This window comes from Xyrauchen texanus, chromosome 44 (genome assembly GCF_025860055.1).
Source record: "Xyrauchen texanus isolate HMW12.3.18 chromosome 44, RBS_HiC_50CHRs, whole genome shotgun sequence".
Lineage (NCBI taxonomy): Eukaryota > Metazoa > Chordata > Actinopteri > Cypriniformes > Catostomidae > Xyrauchen > Xyrauchen texanus.
In genome coordinates this window covers 30,709,091-30,728,254 of record NC_068319.1, presented here as the reverse complement: position 1 = coordinate 30,728,254, position 19,164 = coordinate 30,709,091, and the positions used below count along the sequence as shown (strand labels likewise).

The following is a 19,164-nucleotide window of genomic DNA, read 5'->3' as shown; positions in this document are numbered from 1 at the left end:
ACAACTCGCTTGTTGACCTGGACCTGATTGGGCTTCCCAATTACAAAGGGTGCAATAATGTGGGCTCACTTGGTTGCTGACCATGAGGGATGGGAACAAACTAAATCCAACTGGCTGGAGAAGGTCTGCAAAGTGATGAAAAAGATACCCCATATTGATAGATGGGTGGTTCTGCAAAAGTGAGAAGAAGGTTGTTCTGGCCTCACTAAAGATACCTGCATTCTCCACCAGTTATAATGGGTGAGTGAGGAACAAACAAAGTGATGCTTTTTCATTTGCCCCAGATGGGCTCTTTATTGAAAATATTTTAGAGGTAAAGGAGTCAAGAGGAGGTGAGAGGTGTCAGGAAAGTTGAAAGTTGTGAAAAATATGGGGTTTAATGTGTGGATGTGCAGAGCTCGGGCACTTTATTAGGACCATAGAGTTCCTAATAAAGTGTTAAGTGAGTGTATATTATCCATATGCTAGCCAAGTTCCTAAATATTTATGCAATTTCTTCCATTGTCATTTTTGGTAGTATGGTGAGCCACTTTTACACAACCCAGCATCGCCCTTGGAAACCACAGTCACACACACACCACCAGTACTCGTCAGTCGCTTCCTGGAGACACAGAGAGAACAGTCAGTAAGCATCTAAGTGGAGTCCAAGCGCACCTTTGGGTGTGTGTGTGTGTGTGTGTGTGTGTGTGTGTGTGTGTGTGTGTGTGTGTGTGTGTGTGTGTGTGTGTGTGTGTGTGTGTGTGTGTGTGTGTGTGTGTGTGTGTGTGTGTGTGTGTGTGTGTGTGTGTGTGTGTGTGTGTGTGTGTGTGTGTGTGTGTGTGTGTGTGTGTGTGTGTGTGTGTGTGTGTGTGTGTGTATCACTTTGTGGGGACCAAATGTCCCCATAAGGATAGTAAAACCCGAAATTTTTCACCTTGTGGGGACATTTTGTCGGTCCCCATGAGGAAAACAGCTTATAAATCATACTAAATTATGTTTTTTGAAAAGGTAAAAATGCAGAAAGTTTTCTGTGAGGGTTAGGTTTAGGGGTTGGGTTAGGTTTAGGGGATAGAATATAAAGTTTGTACAGTATAAAAACCATTATGTCTATGGAAAGTCCCCATAAAACATGGAAACACAACATGTGTGTGTGTGTGTGTGTGGACTTTGTGGGGACCAAATGTCCCCATAAGGATAGTAAAACCCGAAATTTTTGACCTTGTGGGGACATTTTGTCGGTCCCCATGAGGAAAACAGCATATAAATCATACTAAATTATGTTTTTTGAAAATGTAAAAATGCAGAAAGTTTTCTGTGAGGTTTAGGGGTAGGGTTAGGTTTAGGGGATAGAATATAAAGTTTGTACAGTATAAAAACCATTATGTCTATGGAAAGTCCCCATAAAACATGGAAACACAACATGTGTGTGTGTGTGTGTGTGTGTGTGTGCGGTTTCCAAGGATGATGCTGTACATAGGTGGCTCACCGCACTCCCAAAAATTACAATGGAAGAAACTGCATTAATATTTAGAAGCTTGGCACTCATTTAGCACTTTATTAGGAACACTAAAGTGCCCCAACGTGGTCTTCTGCTGTTGTAGCCCATCTGCCTCATGGTTCGACATGTTGTGCATTCTGATATGATATTCTTCTCACCACAATTGTACAGAGTGGTTATCTGAGCTCAAACTATTCTGGCCATTCTCTGTTGACCTCTCTCATCAACATGGTGTTTTTGTTTTTGGTACCATTCTGAGTAAATTCTAGTCTGTTGTGCGTGAAAATCCCAGAAATACTCAGACCAGCCCGTCTGGCACCAAAAATCATGCTACCGTCAAAATCACTGAGATCACATTTTTCCTCATTCTGATGGTTGATGTGAACATCAACTGAAGCTCCTGACCCGTATCTGCATGATTTTATGCATTGCACTACTTCTGCATGATTGGCTGATTAGACAATCACATGAATAAGTAGGTGTACAGGTGTTCCTAATAAAGTGCTCAGTGAGTGTAAATAATAAGGAAAAAATTTAAGTGAGCATTTAAGAATATTTGTCATTTAATTGCTTGCAGATATTGACGAGTGTCTTCAGAATGGCATGCTGTGTAAGAACGGCCGCTGTCTCAACACAGAGGGCAGTTTTCAATGCATCTGTAATGCAGGATTCAAGCTCACACCTGATGGGAGAAACTGTGTGGGTAAGACATTATCTAGCATACACTCAACCTCTATGACACTGAGTCTTAAAATGAAAAGGGCCAAATAAACATGTAGATGATCTGGGTGGGAAGTTATCATTGATCCAGACCATATTACAGAGAAAATCATTAAATTAAGGTCTTGATTATCTTGAAGGATGAACCATTAATTATCTGAATTAACAGTTGCAGTAGCTTTGTGAGAAGGGTCAGACTTATGTAAAGGTTAACCTGGGCTGAAGCCTAGTGCCCTGATCTGTATGGGTGGGGTCCCAAACAATGTATATGAGTGGTGTGGAGCAGGGAGTGGCGCATTGCGAATTTGCCTGGTGGAAGGAGGGGTTTTCTGTCACTCCAAGACAACTCTGACACCGCTCCATCACGAGCATAATGTACAGGTGAAACTCGAAAAATTAGAATATCGTGCAAAAGTTCATTAATTTCAGTAATTCAACTTAAAAGGTGAAACTAATATAGTATATAGACTCATTACAAGCAAAGTAAGATATTTCAAGCCTTTATTTGATATAATTTTTATGATTATGGCTTACAGCTTATGAAAACCCCAAATTCAGAATCTCAGAAAATTAGAATATTACATGAAATCAATAAAAAAGGATTTTAAATACAGAAATGTCAGCCCTCTGAAAAGTATAATCATGCATATGTACTCAGTACTTGGTTTGGGCCCCTTTTGCATTAATTACTGCCTCAATGCGGCGTGGCATGGATGCTATCAGCCTGTGGCACTGCTGAGGTGTTATGGAAGACCAAGATGCTTCAATAGCGGCCTTCAGCTCTTCTGCATTGTTTGATCTCATGTCTCTCATCTTTCTCTTGGCAATGCCCCATAGATTCTCTATGGGATTCAGGTCAGGCGAGTTTGCTGGCCAATCAAGCACAGTAATACCATGGTCATTGAACCAGGTTTTGGTACTTTTGGCAGTGTGGGCAGGTGCCAAGTCCTGCTGGAAAATGAAGTCAGCATCTCCATAAAGCTTGTCTGCTGAAGGAAGCATGAAGTGCTCTAAAATGTCCCGATAGACGGCTGCGTTGACTCTGGACTTAATAAAGCACAGTGGACCAACACCAGCCGATGACATGGCTCCCCAAACCAACACAGACTGTGGAAACTTCACACTGGACTTCAAGCATCTTGGATTGTGTGCCTCTCCATTCTTCCTCCAGACTCTGGGACCTTGGTTTCCAAATGAGATGCAAAATTTGCTCTCATCAGAAAACTTTGGACCACTGAGCAACAGACCAGTTCCTTTTTTCTTTAGCCCAGGTAAGACGTTTGACATTTGAAGCCCATGTCCAGGACCCGTCTGTGTGTGGTGGCTCTTGATGCAGTAACTCCAGCCTCAGTCCACTCCTTGTAAAGCTCCCCCACACATTTGAATGGCCTTTTCCTGACAATCCTCTCCAGGCTACGGTCATCCCTGCTGCTTGTGCACCTTTTTCTTCCACACTTTTCCCTTCCACTTAACTTTCTATTAATGTGCGTTGATACAGCACTTTGAGAACATCCAACTTTTGCAATTACCTTTTGAGGCTTTCCCTCCTTGTGGAGGGTGTCAATGATGGTTTTCTGCACAACTGTCAGGTCAGCAGTCTTCCCCATGATTGTGAATTCAACTGAACCAGACTGAGAGACCATTTAAAGGCTCAGGAACCCTTTGCACATGTTTTGGATTAATTAGCTGATTAGAGTGTGACACTTTGAGCCTACAATACTGAACCTTTTCACAATATTCTAATTTTCTGAGATTCTGAATTTGGGGTTTTCATAAGCTGTAAGCCATAATCATAAAAATTATATCAAATAAAGGCTTGAAATATCTTACTTTGCTTGTAATGAGTCTATATAATATATTAGTTTCACCTTTAAGTTGAATTACTGAAATTAATGAACTTTTGCACGATATTCTAATTTTTCAAGTTTCACCTGTATGTCAACCTAATTGAATGGTCAGAAAGAAAGACAGATTTTGTCAAATATTATAAGAAAGAGACCAAACACAAATACAAATGCTTACTGATAATAAGATGCAGTGAGGGTTAACGCTATTGTATGGAGGTTTTACTTACCTCAAGAAAAAGTAGTTGTGGAATTTAAAAATATATGTGACCAGAAAATATGACAAAGTAAAAAAAAACTAAAGGTGGGTTACGTCTCTTTCTCTCCTATAATAGATTAGTACCCAATTTAAAGTAAAAAAAAAAAAAGGTCATCATAGATCTCCCTTGCATTAATTGCACAAACATGTTTTTCCACTGTACATTAAATTTAACTATAAAAAGGTTATAAGTTTTTAAGAGGTATTAGAAACAGTCCAAGAACCTGAGAGAACACGAGACGATACCGACTCAACCCGGAGATTGTAAAATCTTGCGAAGGTATTAGGTGTTGCCCACCCTGCTGCTCTACAGATGTCTGCTAGGGAGGTGCCCCTGGCCAGTGCCCACGAGGACGCAACACTTCTGGTTGAGTGTACTCGAACCCGCAAGGGGGGGTCACGGCATGGGTGTGACAAGCCAATGAAATGGCGTCGACAACCCAGTGGGCGAGCCTCTGTTTGGAGACAGCGTTCCCATTCTGCTGTCCCTCGAAGCAGACAAAGAGCTGCTCAGAACGTCTAGAGCTCTGCGTGCGGTCCAAATAGATACGCAAAGTACGTACTCTTTCATGAAGACGCGAGGGGACAGAGACAGGCCGAAGGGGAGGACATTGTACTGATATGCCTGGCCGTCGAACACGAACCGTGTCGTGGAATATCGCGATGAATCTCTCTAAGTTGTAAGAAAACTCTCGGAGTCTTGAGTTCCAGATGCCAAAATTGTAGTTTATTGAACACCAACAAACATGAGACCGGCCAGCTGTCCGTTCTGACTCTATCCTCCTGAGTTCTCAGTTATATACCTTTTTGTTATCTTCTTGCCCATTATCTCTGACCAATAGAATAATTACTCTTGTCTCTTTCCTTCGCCACCAATATGTTCTATTTTCCTCACTAATTAAATATTGGTGGAAAATCCCCCATCTAATTATTTTTTAAAAAACATACATCAACTGGTAACTCCACTTATTTTTGACATAAGTCATAGTTCATGGTAAAAGTGCATCAATTTTAGAAACACCTGTGTATGAGACAAACAGCCATGTCCCCATCACATACCTTTTACCTTTGCCCTACATTTCAGTGTACCCTCATAATGAGGCGGCCTTGTTTGTTCATACACCATATCATTTGATTAATGAAAGAAAATACAAGCTCCAAAGATATTTAACTCATCAAGGTAAAACACCATGCCAGAAACATATCATATAAGAGATATCTAACTTATTAAAAGTGTTTTCGTAAGAAGTGCATCCTGTATTTTAATGAGACACACCATATATTTTAGAGATGCGTGTCAGCATAAAGGAAATACACCAAAGATATATGTCAGAATACTACTAATTAACAGAAACAGCAAAACACCAGCTGCAAAAATACAAGACACCATTCATATAATAACTGATTAAAGAAGTACATCCTGTATTTCAAGGTTGTATACCATTCTTTGTGTTCTCTGCAGCATCAACACTTTTAGTAACCTCATATGCTCTCTCCTGGCTCACACAAAGGCCTAGAAACTCATACAAGTATTTTGATATCTAAGAATGATTATTATACCATCTAAAAAATGATTATTCTACAATAACCGTAGGAAGGGTCAGTGTCGCGGCAGAATCGAGAAGTGAAAGTATGCGTCGTTCAGGTCTACAGCTGCAAACCAATCTAGATGCCGGACGCAAGTCAGAATTTGTTTCTGCATCAGCATTTTGAATGGGAGTCTGAGCAGAGCCTGGTTGAAAACTCGCAGGTCCAAGATCTGTCGTAAGCCGCCGCCTTTCTTGGGTACAATGAAGTAAGGGCTGTAGAGACCCTTCTTCATTTCGGTTGGAGGGACAGGCTCTATGGCATCTTTGAGTAAAAGAGTGGCGATTTCCGTGCGCAGGGAATTGGCATGTTCGCCGTTTACTGCGGAAAAACAGATGCCCGCGAAGGGGGGCGGGGCCTGGCAAACTGAATTGCGTAACCGAGTCGAATGGTCCGGTGCAGCCAGCTTGACTGGTTGGGCAGTGAAAGCCACGCCTTTAAACTCCGTGCTAGGGGCATCAAGGGGACGAGTATTTCCCAGCTTCGCAGCAGGGCAGAGCAGGTAGTGTGGTGTCGGGAGACCGGGTGCGTCCCGAGGCTTTGGTGCTGAGAACAAACTCAAAGCACTTACCTTGCTCCGCGCGCTCGGCAGGGGGCGAGTTCGTGACTGAGGAGGAGGTCCAGTACAGGCGTCCTCTAGACTCATCAGAACCGGCCGGCCGGGGAACAGTCGTGTGCGGTGTCCGTATCCAGTGTGCCGGGAGTGTTGAAATATGGTGGCAGAGTGCCGTGAGAACGGCATTTGCGGGCCAGGTGACCCAGAGACAAAAGGAAATAGCTCTATTATTGAGAATGTGCCCGCAGAACCCCGCGGAACCAATTAAGCCCGGGGAAGCATAGTGGACCTCCGTGCGTCAGGCTCAGACTGGGCGAGCAGACCCGAAGATGGCGGCCCAGGCAAGTTATCCACATCAGACGCCGCTGTGACGCTCTCCGATGCAGCGGTGATGTCGTCATCCAATGTCTGGGAGCTCAAGGGACTGTTAGAAGGAGGCTATATGGGCTTGAATCCAGCCAAAAAATCTAATATTTCTGAAAGTGAACTCAGAATTGGTCATTTTTTTTTATACGCTTTAACTTTAAATTTAAGTTAAGTTTAAGTTTTGAGATATGAAGAGAATATGTGAAATGTATTTATTTTCATTTATTAAGCTTTTAATTTGTGTTTATTTGTTTTAAATACAAATCGTTGCACGTTTCCATCCACTACGTCATGTGCATTATTTTGAGGGAGCCGATTTGTCATGATGGAGCAGCTGTACCTCATTTTGTTAAATGTTGCAAGGAGATGTCACAGAATAAGTATAATATCTGATATAACGAGGGCTAAAATGTCTGCGATGCCTATATGCCGCCAGCTTCCGCATACCTGGGAGCACCCGCTCTTGAAACTGTTCTGGCAGATTGTGAAGGCTGATTTTAACGATCATCAGTGGTTTAATCACTTTTGAATGTGAAGGACTATGTTCGAATAATCGTGTGTCAACGTCGGGCCAATCACAACAAGCTATAGTGCACTCATAACACGTGCACAACTGGTCAGAACACTTTATCGTTTTGCGAATAAACTTGTTTCCATTACCTTAATGCATGCTTTAACTAATGAGAAACAACGTGTTGTGATTCCACACACCCGGCCCCTAATCAGGCTTATCAAGCCTCAGAGAGGATATAGGCCGACTGGAAGCTGCAGTTCCTCCTGCAGAGAGAGAGAGAGTTACAGGCAGTTTGTCTTTTTTGTTCAGTTTTGTCAAGCCGGTTCTCACCTCTTCCTTTCCCTGTAACGCCTTTACACTGGTGTCGAAATCCGGGAAGGAAGAGGGATGCGCCGTAGTAGAGTCCTCGCCACTACCATCCACCCCAACGGAGCAGCCGTGGCCATCCCCTGGAGGACGTAAGAGCCCGGCCGCCTGAGAGCGGATGAATGGCCGCCGAACACGAAGGGAGAAGGGGCTGATTGTTTCCCTCCCCTTGTCCCCTCCCTCATGTCCCCTCCCTCCCTTATGCTTTCATAAGTGTTGAATTTATTATTTGTATTATTATTATTATTATTATTATTATTATTATTATTATTATTTATTAAAACTCGAAGCATACGACACTGCCAGAACTATGTTGGAGATTTGTTGCTAAGGCAATGAATCAACCACTGGTATACGTGGCACACTAAGTGATCATAGATAGACGATTTTACCTTATGATAAGAGAAAATCATTTACGATCTCCGAAATATGTCTCAGACTGCAAAATCACACAGTGTGAACCCAGCTTAAGTGTGAACTTTTCTGTAAGAATGTCAGATTCAAAGAGTTTTTGTTCTGCTTTAGATCATGATGAGTGTGCCACCACAAACATGTGTCTGAATGGCATGTGCATCAATGAAGATGGCAGCTTTAAATGTGTGTGTAAACCTGGATTCACCCTTAACTCCAGTGGACACTACTGTACAGGTGAACCCTCTTTCCCTTTCCCTTTTTTAAAAAAATCTTTTTTTTTTAGGCTTAAAATGCATTTTCTGTATGATGATTTGATCCCTGGCTGTTTGTGTTGATGATGACATCATACCATCTTCATTGATTTAAAAAATACATTGATGCTGACCCAGTCTAATATAGGATTTTCCTGTGACCTAGCATAACATTTAGTGTAATATCTGTAATCTGGATTAATTCTCCCTTGATCAATAGATTCTTTGAAACAACTGGTTGTGTATTTTTAAGACATGTATGTGCAAGTGTTAATGGAAGTGCATACTCAATCAAATGAAAGCAATATAAAGTACTGTAAATAGGCCCTTACATTTATAAATGTAGCTGATGCTTTTTATCCAAAGTGATTTACAAATGGCCTATATTTCAAAGACACAGTTTTGCAATTATTTGTGAATTCTCATGTTTGTACATCATGTGTGTCTCTTTTACAGATGTGGATGAGTGCCGGACTCCAGGTGTGTGTATGAATGGACGCTGTGTGAACACTCAGGGCTCTTTCAGGTGTGAATGTTTCGCAGGTCTTACTGTTGGAATAGATGGACACACATGTGTAGGTAAGAACTAGTAAAAGGCCTTACTAGTAGTAAGGTTTTAAAAACTTATGAATGACATGAAAAGGAATGTTTTAAATATCAAAATATTTCTAAATACTGTCTCTCTTTTTGGGCAACAATTCGTTTTGGTCAATTTTACAATAATACTTGTTTTTTCAACTCATATTTGATAATTTTTTAAATACAAAATAAAATATGTATTTTATATATTTTTTTTATTATATTATGCAATAGTAAAATATTTCTTTCCTAATTTCCTAGTTATTTTAATGCTCTGATTAAACACACAAGCCCTTATTTGTCATGAAGCAAAACCTTTAAGATTTTGTTCAATAATTTGATCGCTCCACAGAAATAGAGTAAGTGTGCATCTCCGCCACTTTGACACTGCATGTCATAAACACATTTTATGCCATTTCACGATAGTTTAAAGTGAAACCAGAACGCTTTGCATTCACTATCAAAGTTTATACTTGTTTGTGCCTAGATTCAGGGCCAATCTTTTTTAATTGAATCATGCAGGAAATCACAGACTGCTAATTTCATGAATGACCACCTTGAATCGAAGCATGACATTGCAACAACTACAGGGTGAATTTACACTTTCACACATGCTATAATTCAGATGAATATGGTGTTTCCCCCCTGCGATGGACTGGCGACCTGTCCAGGGTGTCCCCCGCCTTTTGCCCAATGTTAGCTGGGATAGGCTCCAGTCCCCCGCAACCCTGTACACAGGATAAGCGGTTGACGATGGATGGATGGATGGATGGATGGATGGTGTTCCCCTTCTGTCACTCACTCGACGTTGTGTCGAATTGGGATGCCAATTGTAACTCTGAACCTGAGAAAAGGCCAATGTCAAGTTGGCAGACAGAATTTGCATGCCCCGCCCCGGACATACGGGTATAAAGGGAAGCGGGGTAGCAAGTGTCAGTCAGAATTTTTCTTCTGAGCCGAACGGTTGTGTAACAGCAAAGCTGAGTTCACCACTGTGTTCCACTCACCTCTGTTGGCAAGAAGCACTGTTGTTGGATCTACGGCGCATTTCCAGCTGGCATTCTCTCTGCACGCTATGCAGTCCACGCCCCTGGGCACATCGACAGCGCAGTGTTCTCCTCCTAAAAAGAGTTTATTTCCTCTAAAAGAGTTTGAGTTCCCACTCATAAAAGAGCAATACACAGCAGGCATTGAATGTCCTTATCAGGACGTGTCTTTTTAGAGATGTCTTTCTGCCTCTGTGTAGTTCCTGGATGCAGTTGATTTCTTTCCACTTCTGACGGTCATAAAAGCTACCTCATGTGGCCCCCCCCCGTGTCGTTCCTTTTTCCTACAGGATTGAGGATGACCCAGCTGGCAATGAAGGGATTTGGGGATGACGACGGGCTCGGTTTCGCTGGGTAAATCCCCATGAACCACCCTGCACCTGGGTAGTTCCGACCCCGACATGCTGCAGGAATTGCGCTCTGCCACCGACCTCGCTCTCAGAGCCACAAAGGTCACAGCGCAGGCACTCGGGTGGGCGAGCATCACCTCTGGCAGAACATGGTCGAGATGCATGATGTTGACAAGGCATGCTTTCTCTACACACCCATCTCCCAGCTTGGCCTCTTCGGCGATACCATCGACGACTTCGCCAAGCAGTTTTCGGCGGTGAAGAAGCAGATGGCACATCTTGCTGCGGCGCCGCCAAACCGACCTGCCCGCCTGCTCGCGAGGGCATCCCCCTGGGGCTAAACAACAGGTAGCTCTGCCTCAAACTGGACCCAGCTCTCAGCCCCAGTGTCAAGGACCCCTTCCAGGACCAGGAAAGCTCCGAAGCACTCCTGAGATGGGCGACCCAGACAGTCAGATGTTCACTCCGGAGCTGGTACCAAGACCACTCCGTCCCCCGTTGGAGGGCCGGGAGGAGAATCCTTGTTTCATTTGCCGCACCGCCTTCGGGCTGCGTCACCCACATTGATAATATAGAGCGATTTCCTCAGACCCTGGGTCATCCAGCTGGTGTTCACCATTCTCATGGCACCCCGGCCCCTAAACTCTACAGTCCCGGCTCCCCAGATGCTCTGGTTCGATCCCCATGGCCATTGTGTCCTTGAGCAAGGCACTTAACTCCAGGTTGCTCCAGAGGGATTGTCCCTGTAATAAGTGCACTGTAAGTCGCTTTGGATAAAAGCGTCTGCCAAATGCATAAATGTAAATGTAAATTCCAGAGGCTCCTGGGGCATATGGCATCCTCAGCCACGACTGCGCCGCTCGGGTTGATGCATATGAGATCGCTTCAGCACGCTACAGACTCGAGTCCCGAGATGGGCATGGTGCCACGGCAAATACCGTTTCACAATCACCCCATCTTGCCGTCAGACTTTCAACCCTTGGACAGACACAGACAGTGGTCACCACAGACACCTCTCAACAGGGTTGGGGCTCCGTGTGCAATGGGCATGCTGCCGCTGGCCCCTGGACAGGACCCCGGCTGTGTTGGCACATCAACTGCCTAGAGTTGCTGGCTGTATCTCTTGCCCTACAGAGGTTTCTCGCACTAATCTGGAGCAAGCACGTCTTGATCCATTCAGACAGCACCACGACGGTACATAAATCGCCAAGGCGGCGTGCGCTCTCGTCATATGTCACAACTTGCCCGCTATCTCCTCCTTTGGAGTCAGCCTGCAACCGCAACACGACGCCGGACGCGCTGTCGCGGCATGTTTCGCCCATCGGAGAGTAGAGGCTCCACCTCCAGGTGGTCCATTTGATCTGGGACCGATTCGGCATGGCACAGATAGAACTCTTTGCCTCCCAGGACAACTCCCACTGCCCACTCTGGTACTCCCTGACAGGAGCTCCTCTCAGGACAGACGTGCTGGTACACTGCTGGCCCGGGGGCTGCACAAGTATGCATTTCCCCCAGTGAGACTTCTTGCACTGATCGTCCTCCCTGAACGGGCTTAGTTCTCTTCTCAGGCAAACTCCCCATGATGTATTTCCTTGCTGTAGAGTCCCCCCTCATTAGGCTGGACCTACCACCGCGCCATTTTCCACGTACGGCTTCACAACACTCGTGGTGTATTTGCCACATGTTACCTCCCCCTAGACTGGGCAGGATGTGGCCTCTGCAGTTACTTTTCCCCCTGAAAGAATAGGACCGGTAAAGACCGCCTTCCACGATGCATTTCATAGCATTAAGATAGCCCTAGCCACTTCACGTCCTATGTGAGTGACATAGTGAGAGAGAAGGCCGCGTCTGCCAGGCTCGCTCCCATGCTAGTCATGTTGCACCTGTACAACGGCCGTACCTTATTTTCGGCACCTCAGTTCAAAATCCTGACTGACACTTGCTGCCCCGCTTCCCTTTATACCTGTATGTCCGGGGCGGGGCATGCATATTCTGTCTGCTAACTTGACATTGGCCTTTTCTCAGGTTCAGTGGTACGTTTGGCATCCCAGGAAGACCCCTTGTGTTACTTCATTCAACACAACGTCTCGTTCCTTCCCTCGGGAGACAGAGGTTTGTTTGAAAATTTTTATAAATATTACGGTACCCATTTTCAAGGGTTATTATGGTATTAATTCTGACTGTTTGTAGAGTATTAATCTCGTGAGACCCCCGTGTGACTGCAGCGTGCATTTTCCATTCCCCTTTTAGATTTGTATACACGCAAACCTATAGTAAATAGGGATCTAAGTTGTGAATTTTTGAATAATACCAAGTTATAGAAAGTCATATATTTTTCATCAAATAGTTTCTGATGTGTCCAGTAGTGTTGATTATTCATGTTTTTGATTACATCATGTATTATCATAATTTATTCTGATTAAAAGTAATGTCCGGCATCATCCAATCACTGTCAACCATGTTCAAATAAAATTATCCATTATAAATGGTGAATCTATGTACTGATGATCATTGTCCCATGTGTGCCTGATTCAAACATCATCTGCAGCCTGAACTGAACTTTTGATCAGATTTTGTGAATGCACAGTGAATGAAATTAAATTATTTGTTGAGTATAGCGAAGCCAAAATACAACGTCCACACATGTGGACGCGTGGTGAGAATGAAGAGGACAAAGATACTGCAAACGGATGTAAAAATGAATTAAACAACTATTTAAGATAGTGGTGGGGTGAGCAAGAGACAGACAGAGTGAGTGTGGCATCAGGCCACAGAGAAGCATTTATTTAAAATAATAATATATGTATGATATGAACATACAGTGAAATGTCACACTCACAGATTAAATATCAAGTGTTTCAGTGTGCAGATTTTTCTCAGGATTTCTTTGAGTCATTTCTTGTCGAGTCACATCTGTTGTGCATCACAAATCTTATGTCTATCCGTCTTCAATGCGTCTTGGAGTGCATTCACACTTGGTCTTTTCATAATCACATTAAGTGATCAAGAGTACTGTAAATACCTCCTTATGTACTTCTTTCCCTAATGGGACTTCTATTGCTGTAAAGGGTCTTGTGAGGGTCATCTATTTAATGAGAAGCAGGCCTTTCTTCTCTTAGTTGTGACTGCAGTTCACCCTCACCACACTGTTTTACCATGTACTGTTTACTGGATTTAGCCTTATAGTCTATTCATTCTCAGTGGAAGTTTTAAGCAATACCAATAATTGTCTTGATATCTTATTATGTCATATTTGCTGTTATAGTTGATATGTGTCTCTTTTGGATTCTGTTTAGGACTAATGTCCTGTCTTACATTTTTTTTTAGTTCTCTGTTCATGTCTACTCTGGAATGTAATAATCTTTTGAACAAAAAACCTCTCCACATAATTTCTGAAATGCTTTGGTAAGTTAGCACAGAAAGAAATAATTGAAAGCACAAGAAAAAACTGAACAAATGTCTCACGACAGGAAGTGGTCCAATGATATATTAAGTATTAAATGCACAAAAGTATGAGTATCTAATAAATGGTTTGAATTCTGCGTGCTATGTTTTTTCTATAGCTTTTGTGGCCCATGGACTGTGTTTTGTGCACATACTGTAGTGTTTCCTGCAGCAGTATGTTATAGTTTTTCCATTAACTGTTTTCCGAACATATTTCTGCTGCAGACACACACATGCACAGCACCTGTTATGGGGCTGTAAAGAGAAGCTTGTGTTTACGGCCGTTCCAACATGCCGTTACCAAATCACAGTGCTGCTGTGCCAACCCTGACTATGCCTTTGGTGAGCTGTGCCACCCTTGCCCTGCAAAAAACTCAGGTACTCTATACATGTGCATTACTGAATTATGGTATGTAATTATTTTTTATAACAGCTTGTTAAAGTACATATTTGTTATTGTTTATGCGACTTTAATTCATTCTGCTAATGTACTGTATGACATGTACTGTTTATCATGGACAGCTTAATGTGAAGTGTTTCATATAGACACCTGTTGATCTCTCAAACCACTAAGGAAACTTATATTTCAATCTTGCAACTTATTTCTTTACATCTCTGATGGTAAAGGCCCTGGTGTGATGAGATCTGTTACTCTGTTGAGGAGGTTGACAGAGACGTGGACCTCATTTGAAAAGGGATTTATTGACGTGTTAATGTCCAGGGTAGATAAGACTAAGGGTGTAACTCTGTTTGGAAATATCTAGGTATGTGTAAGCATCTTTAGGGTATTGTGCATATATTCTGGCATATGGGAGCACAGCACATAGACGACAACACATTTAAGTTTACAGATTTCCGGAACATGGACTTAAATGTTTTCCTTCAGGAGACTTTTGATTATTTTGCTCACTGAGAATGTTTTTTTTAGGGAACAATGTGACCAAAATTAGGAAGGATAGCATAGACCAGCCATACTTGATTAATAGATCTATAAATAAATAAATGTATAATAAATGGTTCTATTTGGTAGTCTTTTATATGCCCTCTACAATTAAAAAATGCTTTGTCAAGTAACCTAATGTTATGTTACCAATGTGGTAACCTATAACAAATCTGAATTTATTTATGTCAAAAACATGATTTAATATGACCGAATCAGACTGAACACATTACGTTACCACTGAAAGTCATTTTTAAGGTTCAGATCAGGCAGAAATAATTAAATAGTAAACTGCCTGTATTCACTTTTTACAGTGTTGCATGAATTCACAAATATTAGAAATAACATGAATCTCGTACTATATTATATATATATATATCTTAGTTGCTGTTTTTATTATAATTGTATGCTCACCCAATGTCTGACAGAATATATTTTCTCTTTTACAGTGTAATATGAATATAGATTAAAGTTCATTCTTTTGTGATAGAGAATGTCAGAATTTTTGTTAAAGAGCAACATGCAGGTTGAATTTATAACTGAATTAATACTTTATATTGTCTGCAGAGGTCTTTTAAAAACACATATGTAGAAATTACTAATGAAATCTCATTTGATGTAGAGATTTTGATGAAAATGTGCTAGGCTCTGGAATACGCCTTTTCCGCTATAGCAACGCGTCATATGACGTAGGGCGAGGCAAATAAAAGAGCTCGCGGTCAGCCCTCTCATTGTTGGGTGTTGATGTAGTGAGAGACAGAAAGTTTTAGATCGAGTTTTAGAGAAGCCATAATGGTAAATTATTGTGTTTGTGCTGGTTGCACGAATTCCAGCCTGTCAGGACATCGTGTCCATCATTTTCCTTCTAGGAAAAACAAGGCTTTTCGGTTTTGGGTGCGTTTTGTGCAGGTGAAGAGAGCAGACTTCACTGCCGCGTCTGTTACCACACACTCGGTCGTTTGTGGCGCACATTTCACTCCGGAGAATTATCGACCTGGAGATTTGTTGGAGTCTCGGATGGGATTTCGGAGTAAGGACCACGTGAGGCTGATTACTGATGCTGTCAAGTCCACCGTCAAAGTTTACACCGGATTTTGGCGCAGGCGGGACTGGAGGACCAAGTGCTAACGTGAGCAGACATTCTGTGCAACGAAAACGAGCACTTAGCAGAGTAAGTCTTACTCTGCTAAGTGCTCTTAAATTATTTTAACTCTTAATTTGTGTAATTTCGTAATAATAATAGTATAATATTTTTATATAATATATTTTTTATAATATTTAATATTTATTTAGTATAATAATAATACAGAGAGAGGGAGAGAGACTGAGCTTTAGGACAGGTTGTCGTAACGTAATTGTCTGCCTTCTGAAATGAATTTAGTAGTTTGCACAATGCCATCATAGGCATGTTCGTCCACACCGGAGAACTCCGTTTCTTCATTCGCATCCATTGTAACCTGAGCTTGAACTTGACCAGACTCCCTCGCCCATCGTCACTTCCGGTTAGTGCTTTATAGACGCGGAAGTTATTTTATCACAATTTATCTCAAAATATCGTTAATGGCTAAATATATATTACTCCAGTTCAGAAAATCTAGTTGTTTTATCATCAACATACACTATGCTATATAGGGGTGTCCAACCTGCATGTTGCTCTTTAAGCTCCTGCAGGGAATTATTTTTGGGCTGCACACATCCATAAAGAGATGGATCCAAATGTGGTGGGAATAAAGAGTAAAAATGGTTGATGTAATAGATATTTGTTAATTTGCAAAACACTATTGCACTGATTTATAACTGGCAGAAACTGTTGTGCATTGGAAATTGATGTAAAACAGGGCAATTATTTTCTCAGCTAGCCGCTTTGCTAAAGGACCTCAGTCTGCTTTGATACCAAAGATTATACTCTGCAGAGAAGCCTACAGCAGCAACCCCAGCAAGGAGACATCGCAAGCACTGTGAAATGAAACAAAAGCACAGAAAATGGGTGGCCTAAATGCTAGGCTAAGAACAAGGCCAACCAGACCAGCAATTCCTTCCATATTTCTCTCCAATGTCTGCTCACTATAAAATATAATGGATTAACTTAATCCTGAACTAATCACCCGACCACTGATGAGAGATTGCTGCATCCTAGTCTTTACAGAAACGTGGGTTCATACAAATATCCTGAACTCTGTCATCCAGATAAGCTGATTCGCATCCTTCCTTGCTGAAAGAAAAAAAAAGTCCTTTTTTACTAAAATTCTCATCCCTGCCCAGTAGGTGGCGATATGCAAGAACAATGTGAAGACCACAACAAGAAAGAAGAAGAATGTGAAAATAAATATTTAGAATAGAAAAGGACTTAAATATTGATTTGTTTCTCACTCACACTTATCATATTGCTTCTGAAGATATTGATTTAACCACTGGAGTCTAATGGATTACATTTATGCTGCCTTTATGTGCTTTTTGGATGGGAAATGCAGACCGTAAGTCCCTGCAACGGATAGTGAGAACAGCAAAGCACTAGAAATTACTAGAAACCCTTTCCCCTCTATCCAGAACCTCTTATATAACGCAGCATAAATACATGAGCATCATTCAGGAACCCTTTCACCCCTCACATGGACTCTTTACACCTCTGCCATCTGCCTGAATGCCCACTGTTCTGTATGGCATAACTTCCCATATGACCATAGGTGCCAACCTGGTGGTTAAGTTTCTGCTAGTGCCACTGGCACATTAATGCATGCTCAGTGCCCCTGAAAACGTATGGCTTAAACTCCCATCCGACCATACGCGCCAACCCAGTTCTAAGGCTGTGCTAGCCCCACAGGCATCATTAACTTGAGTTTAAAATTTGTATGCCTTTTACAGATGCTTATCTTCAAAAGTGACTTACATTGCATTCAAAGTATAAATTTGATCAGTTTGTGTGGTCCCTGTGAATCAAACCCATGATCTTGGCATCGCTAGTGCCATGCTCTACCAGCTAACCTACAGGAATCCCATAATGCGTGCTCAGTGCCCCCGGTTCCATATGGCATACTACTTCACAATACAACCCTTCATGCCAACCTCTCCAATACTAGACAGACACAAGCCCAAGTATTCCTTTCCCCTATAGAATTGTACAACACATAATCTTAAACCTCAAATATGTTCCCTATTCCTACTTTCTCCCTATTGCCTTTCTTAATTCTGCATCCCCCACTTTTTGACCTTCCTTTTTAACCAGAGTCAGAAGCTCAATTTGTCAGCTTCCTTTGCCATTTCCTTCATTGACTTATACTACGCTGATCCAGAAATACCAACACACAACCACCCAAGGATAAGTGGCAGACCTCCATCTATTTTTCCTGCACTCGGTCTACAGATCAGCATATTTTAACTTCTTCCTTAATTGGCTTCTTTCAGTCCCTCTTCCCATGGGATGGTAAACTCAATCATCATGATTTTCTGGCTGATGTCGACCATAAAACTACATCTGACCTCAAAGGTGTAATGGCGACATTAGACATTTTTTCAGCCAGGCTGGCCATGGTTGACATCCATTATCCATTCTTTACCAGGTTCCAGGATTGATCTGGCTTCCCTCCATGCACTGCCTAACATGGCCCTACCTTTTTAACAAAATCAATAAACTGACTCTGAGCAGCACGGTGACCTTTGTTTGCCTTTACACAGCTCTAGGATCTCTGCCAGCTTGTGCAGGACCTGACCATGCTGCCCACTGTACCTCCAACTATACCTCCTTTAAGGAGGTCCAGTAACCAGCCAACTTCTGTTGCAAATTCACTCAAGAAGCCTCATAAAGAGGAGAACTTTCCTATGTGCCATACTACTGAGGCAAATTTCCAGGGCTTGGAAAGGTTGAGCCTGGATTGGGGTACCTTATACAGGTCAACCCACCCTTAAGCTCTATCAGATATACTCCCATACTGTCACACACCCTCGCTGCTGGTGGCTTACTGCTCTAATCATATACACTTACTCTTCCATCCAGAAATGTCTAACTACTATCGCTTTCCTCTGCTTTCCTGAGACTGCTGACAACAGTTTGGGAGCCACCCTCCTTCCAAGGCCTGATTTTTATGACTGGGTTCTTCCAAAAATCACTTGAAGTTTCAGCCTTGAAACTGCCTGGTTTACAACCTTCTCTGCCTTCCAAGTGCGGCCAGTTCAGTCCTGGGCTTGACCAGACTTCACAGACTGGTCTGTCGATTCTCGTAGCTCTGTGTGATAGACTGAGGTGATAGACTTTACTGATGTCACAGATCTATCAGACACACCCAGCACTAATACTCTACCATCCCTCTCCCCTGAGTACTGATCATCTGCACCTGTCCCTCGTCACTGTATGCTATCTACGAGTCTGGGTGTCTGTTTCAACTGGTAGCTGGAAGGCATTTTTTTCAAATGCTTCATCTAAAAGACAATGCGGCAAGCCCAGCCACTTCCTTAAG

The 19,164-nt window shown here is 42.4% G+C and overlaps 1 protein-coding gene across 1 annotated transcript in view; it reads left to right on the top strand.

The window, feature by feature from the left end:
• The window catches only part of LOC127636651 (fibrillin-2-like), a 169,052-nt gene that overhangs the window by 52,345 nt on the left and 97,543 nt on the right, over positions 1-19,164 (top strand). Inside the window, 4 exon segments of the mRNA XM_052117306.1 lie at positions 2,055-2,180; positions 8,215-8,337; positions 8,811-8,933; positions 13,999-14,151. Of these exon segments, the coding sequence (XP_051973266.1) occupies positions 2,055-2,180; positions 8,215-8,337; positions 8,811-8,933; positions 13,999-14,151 (525 nt within the window).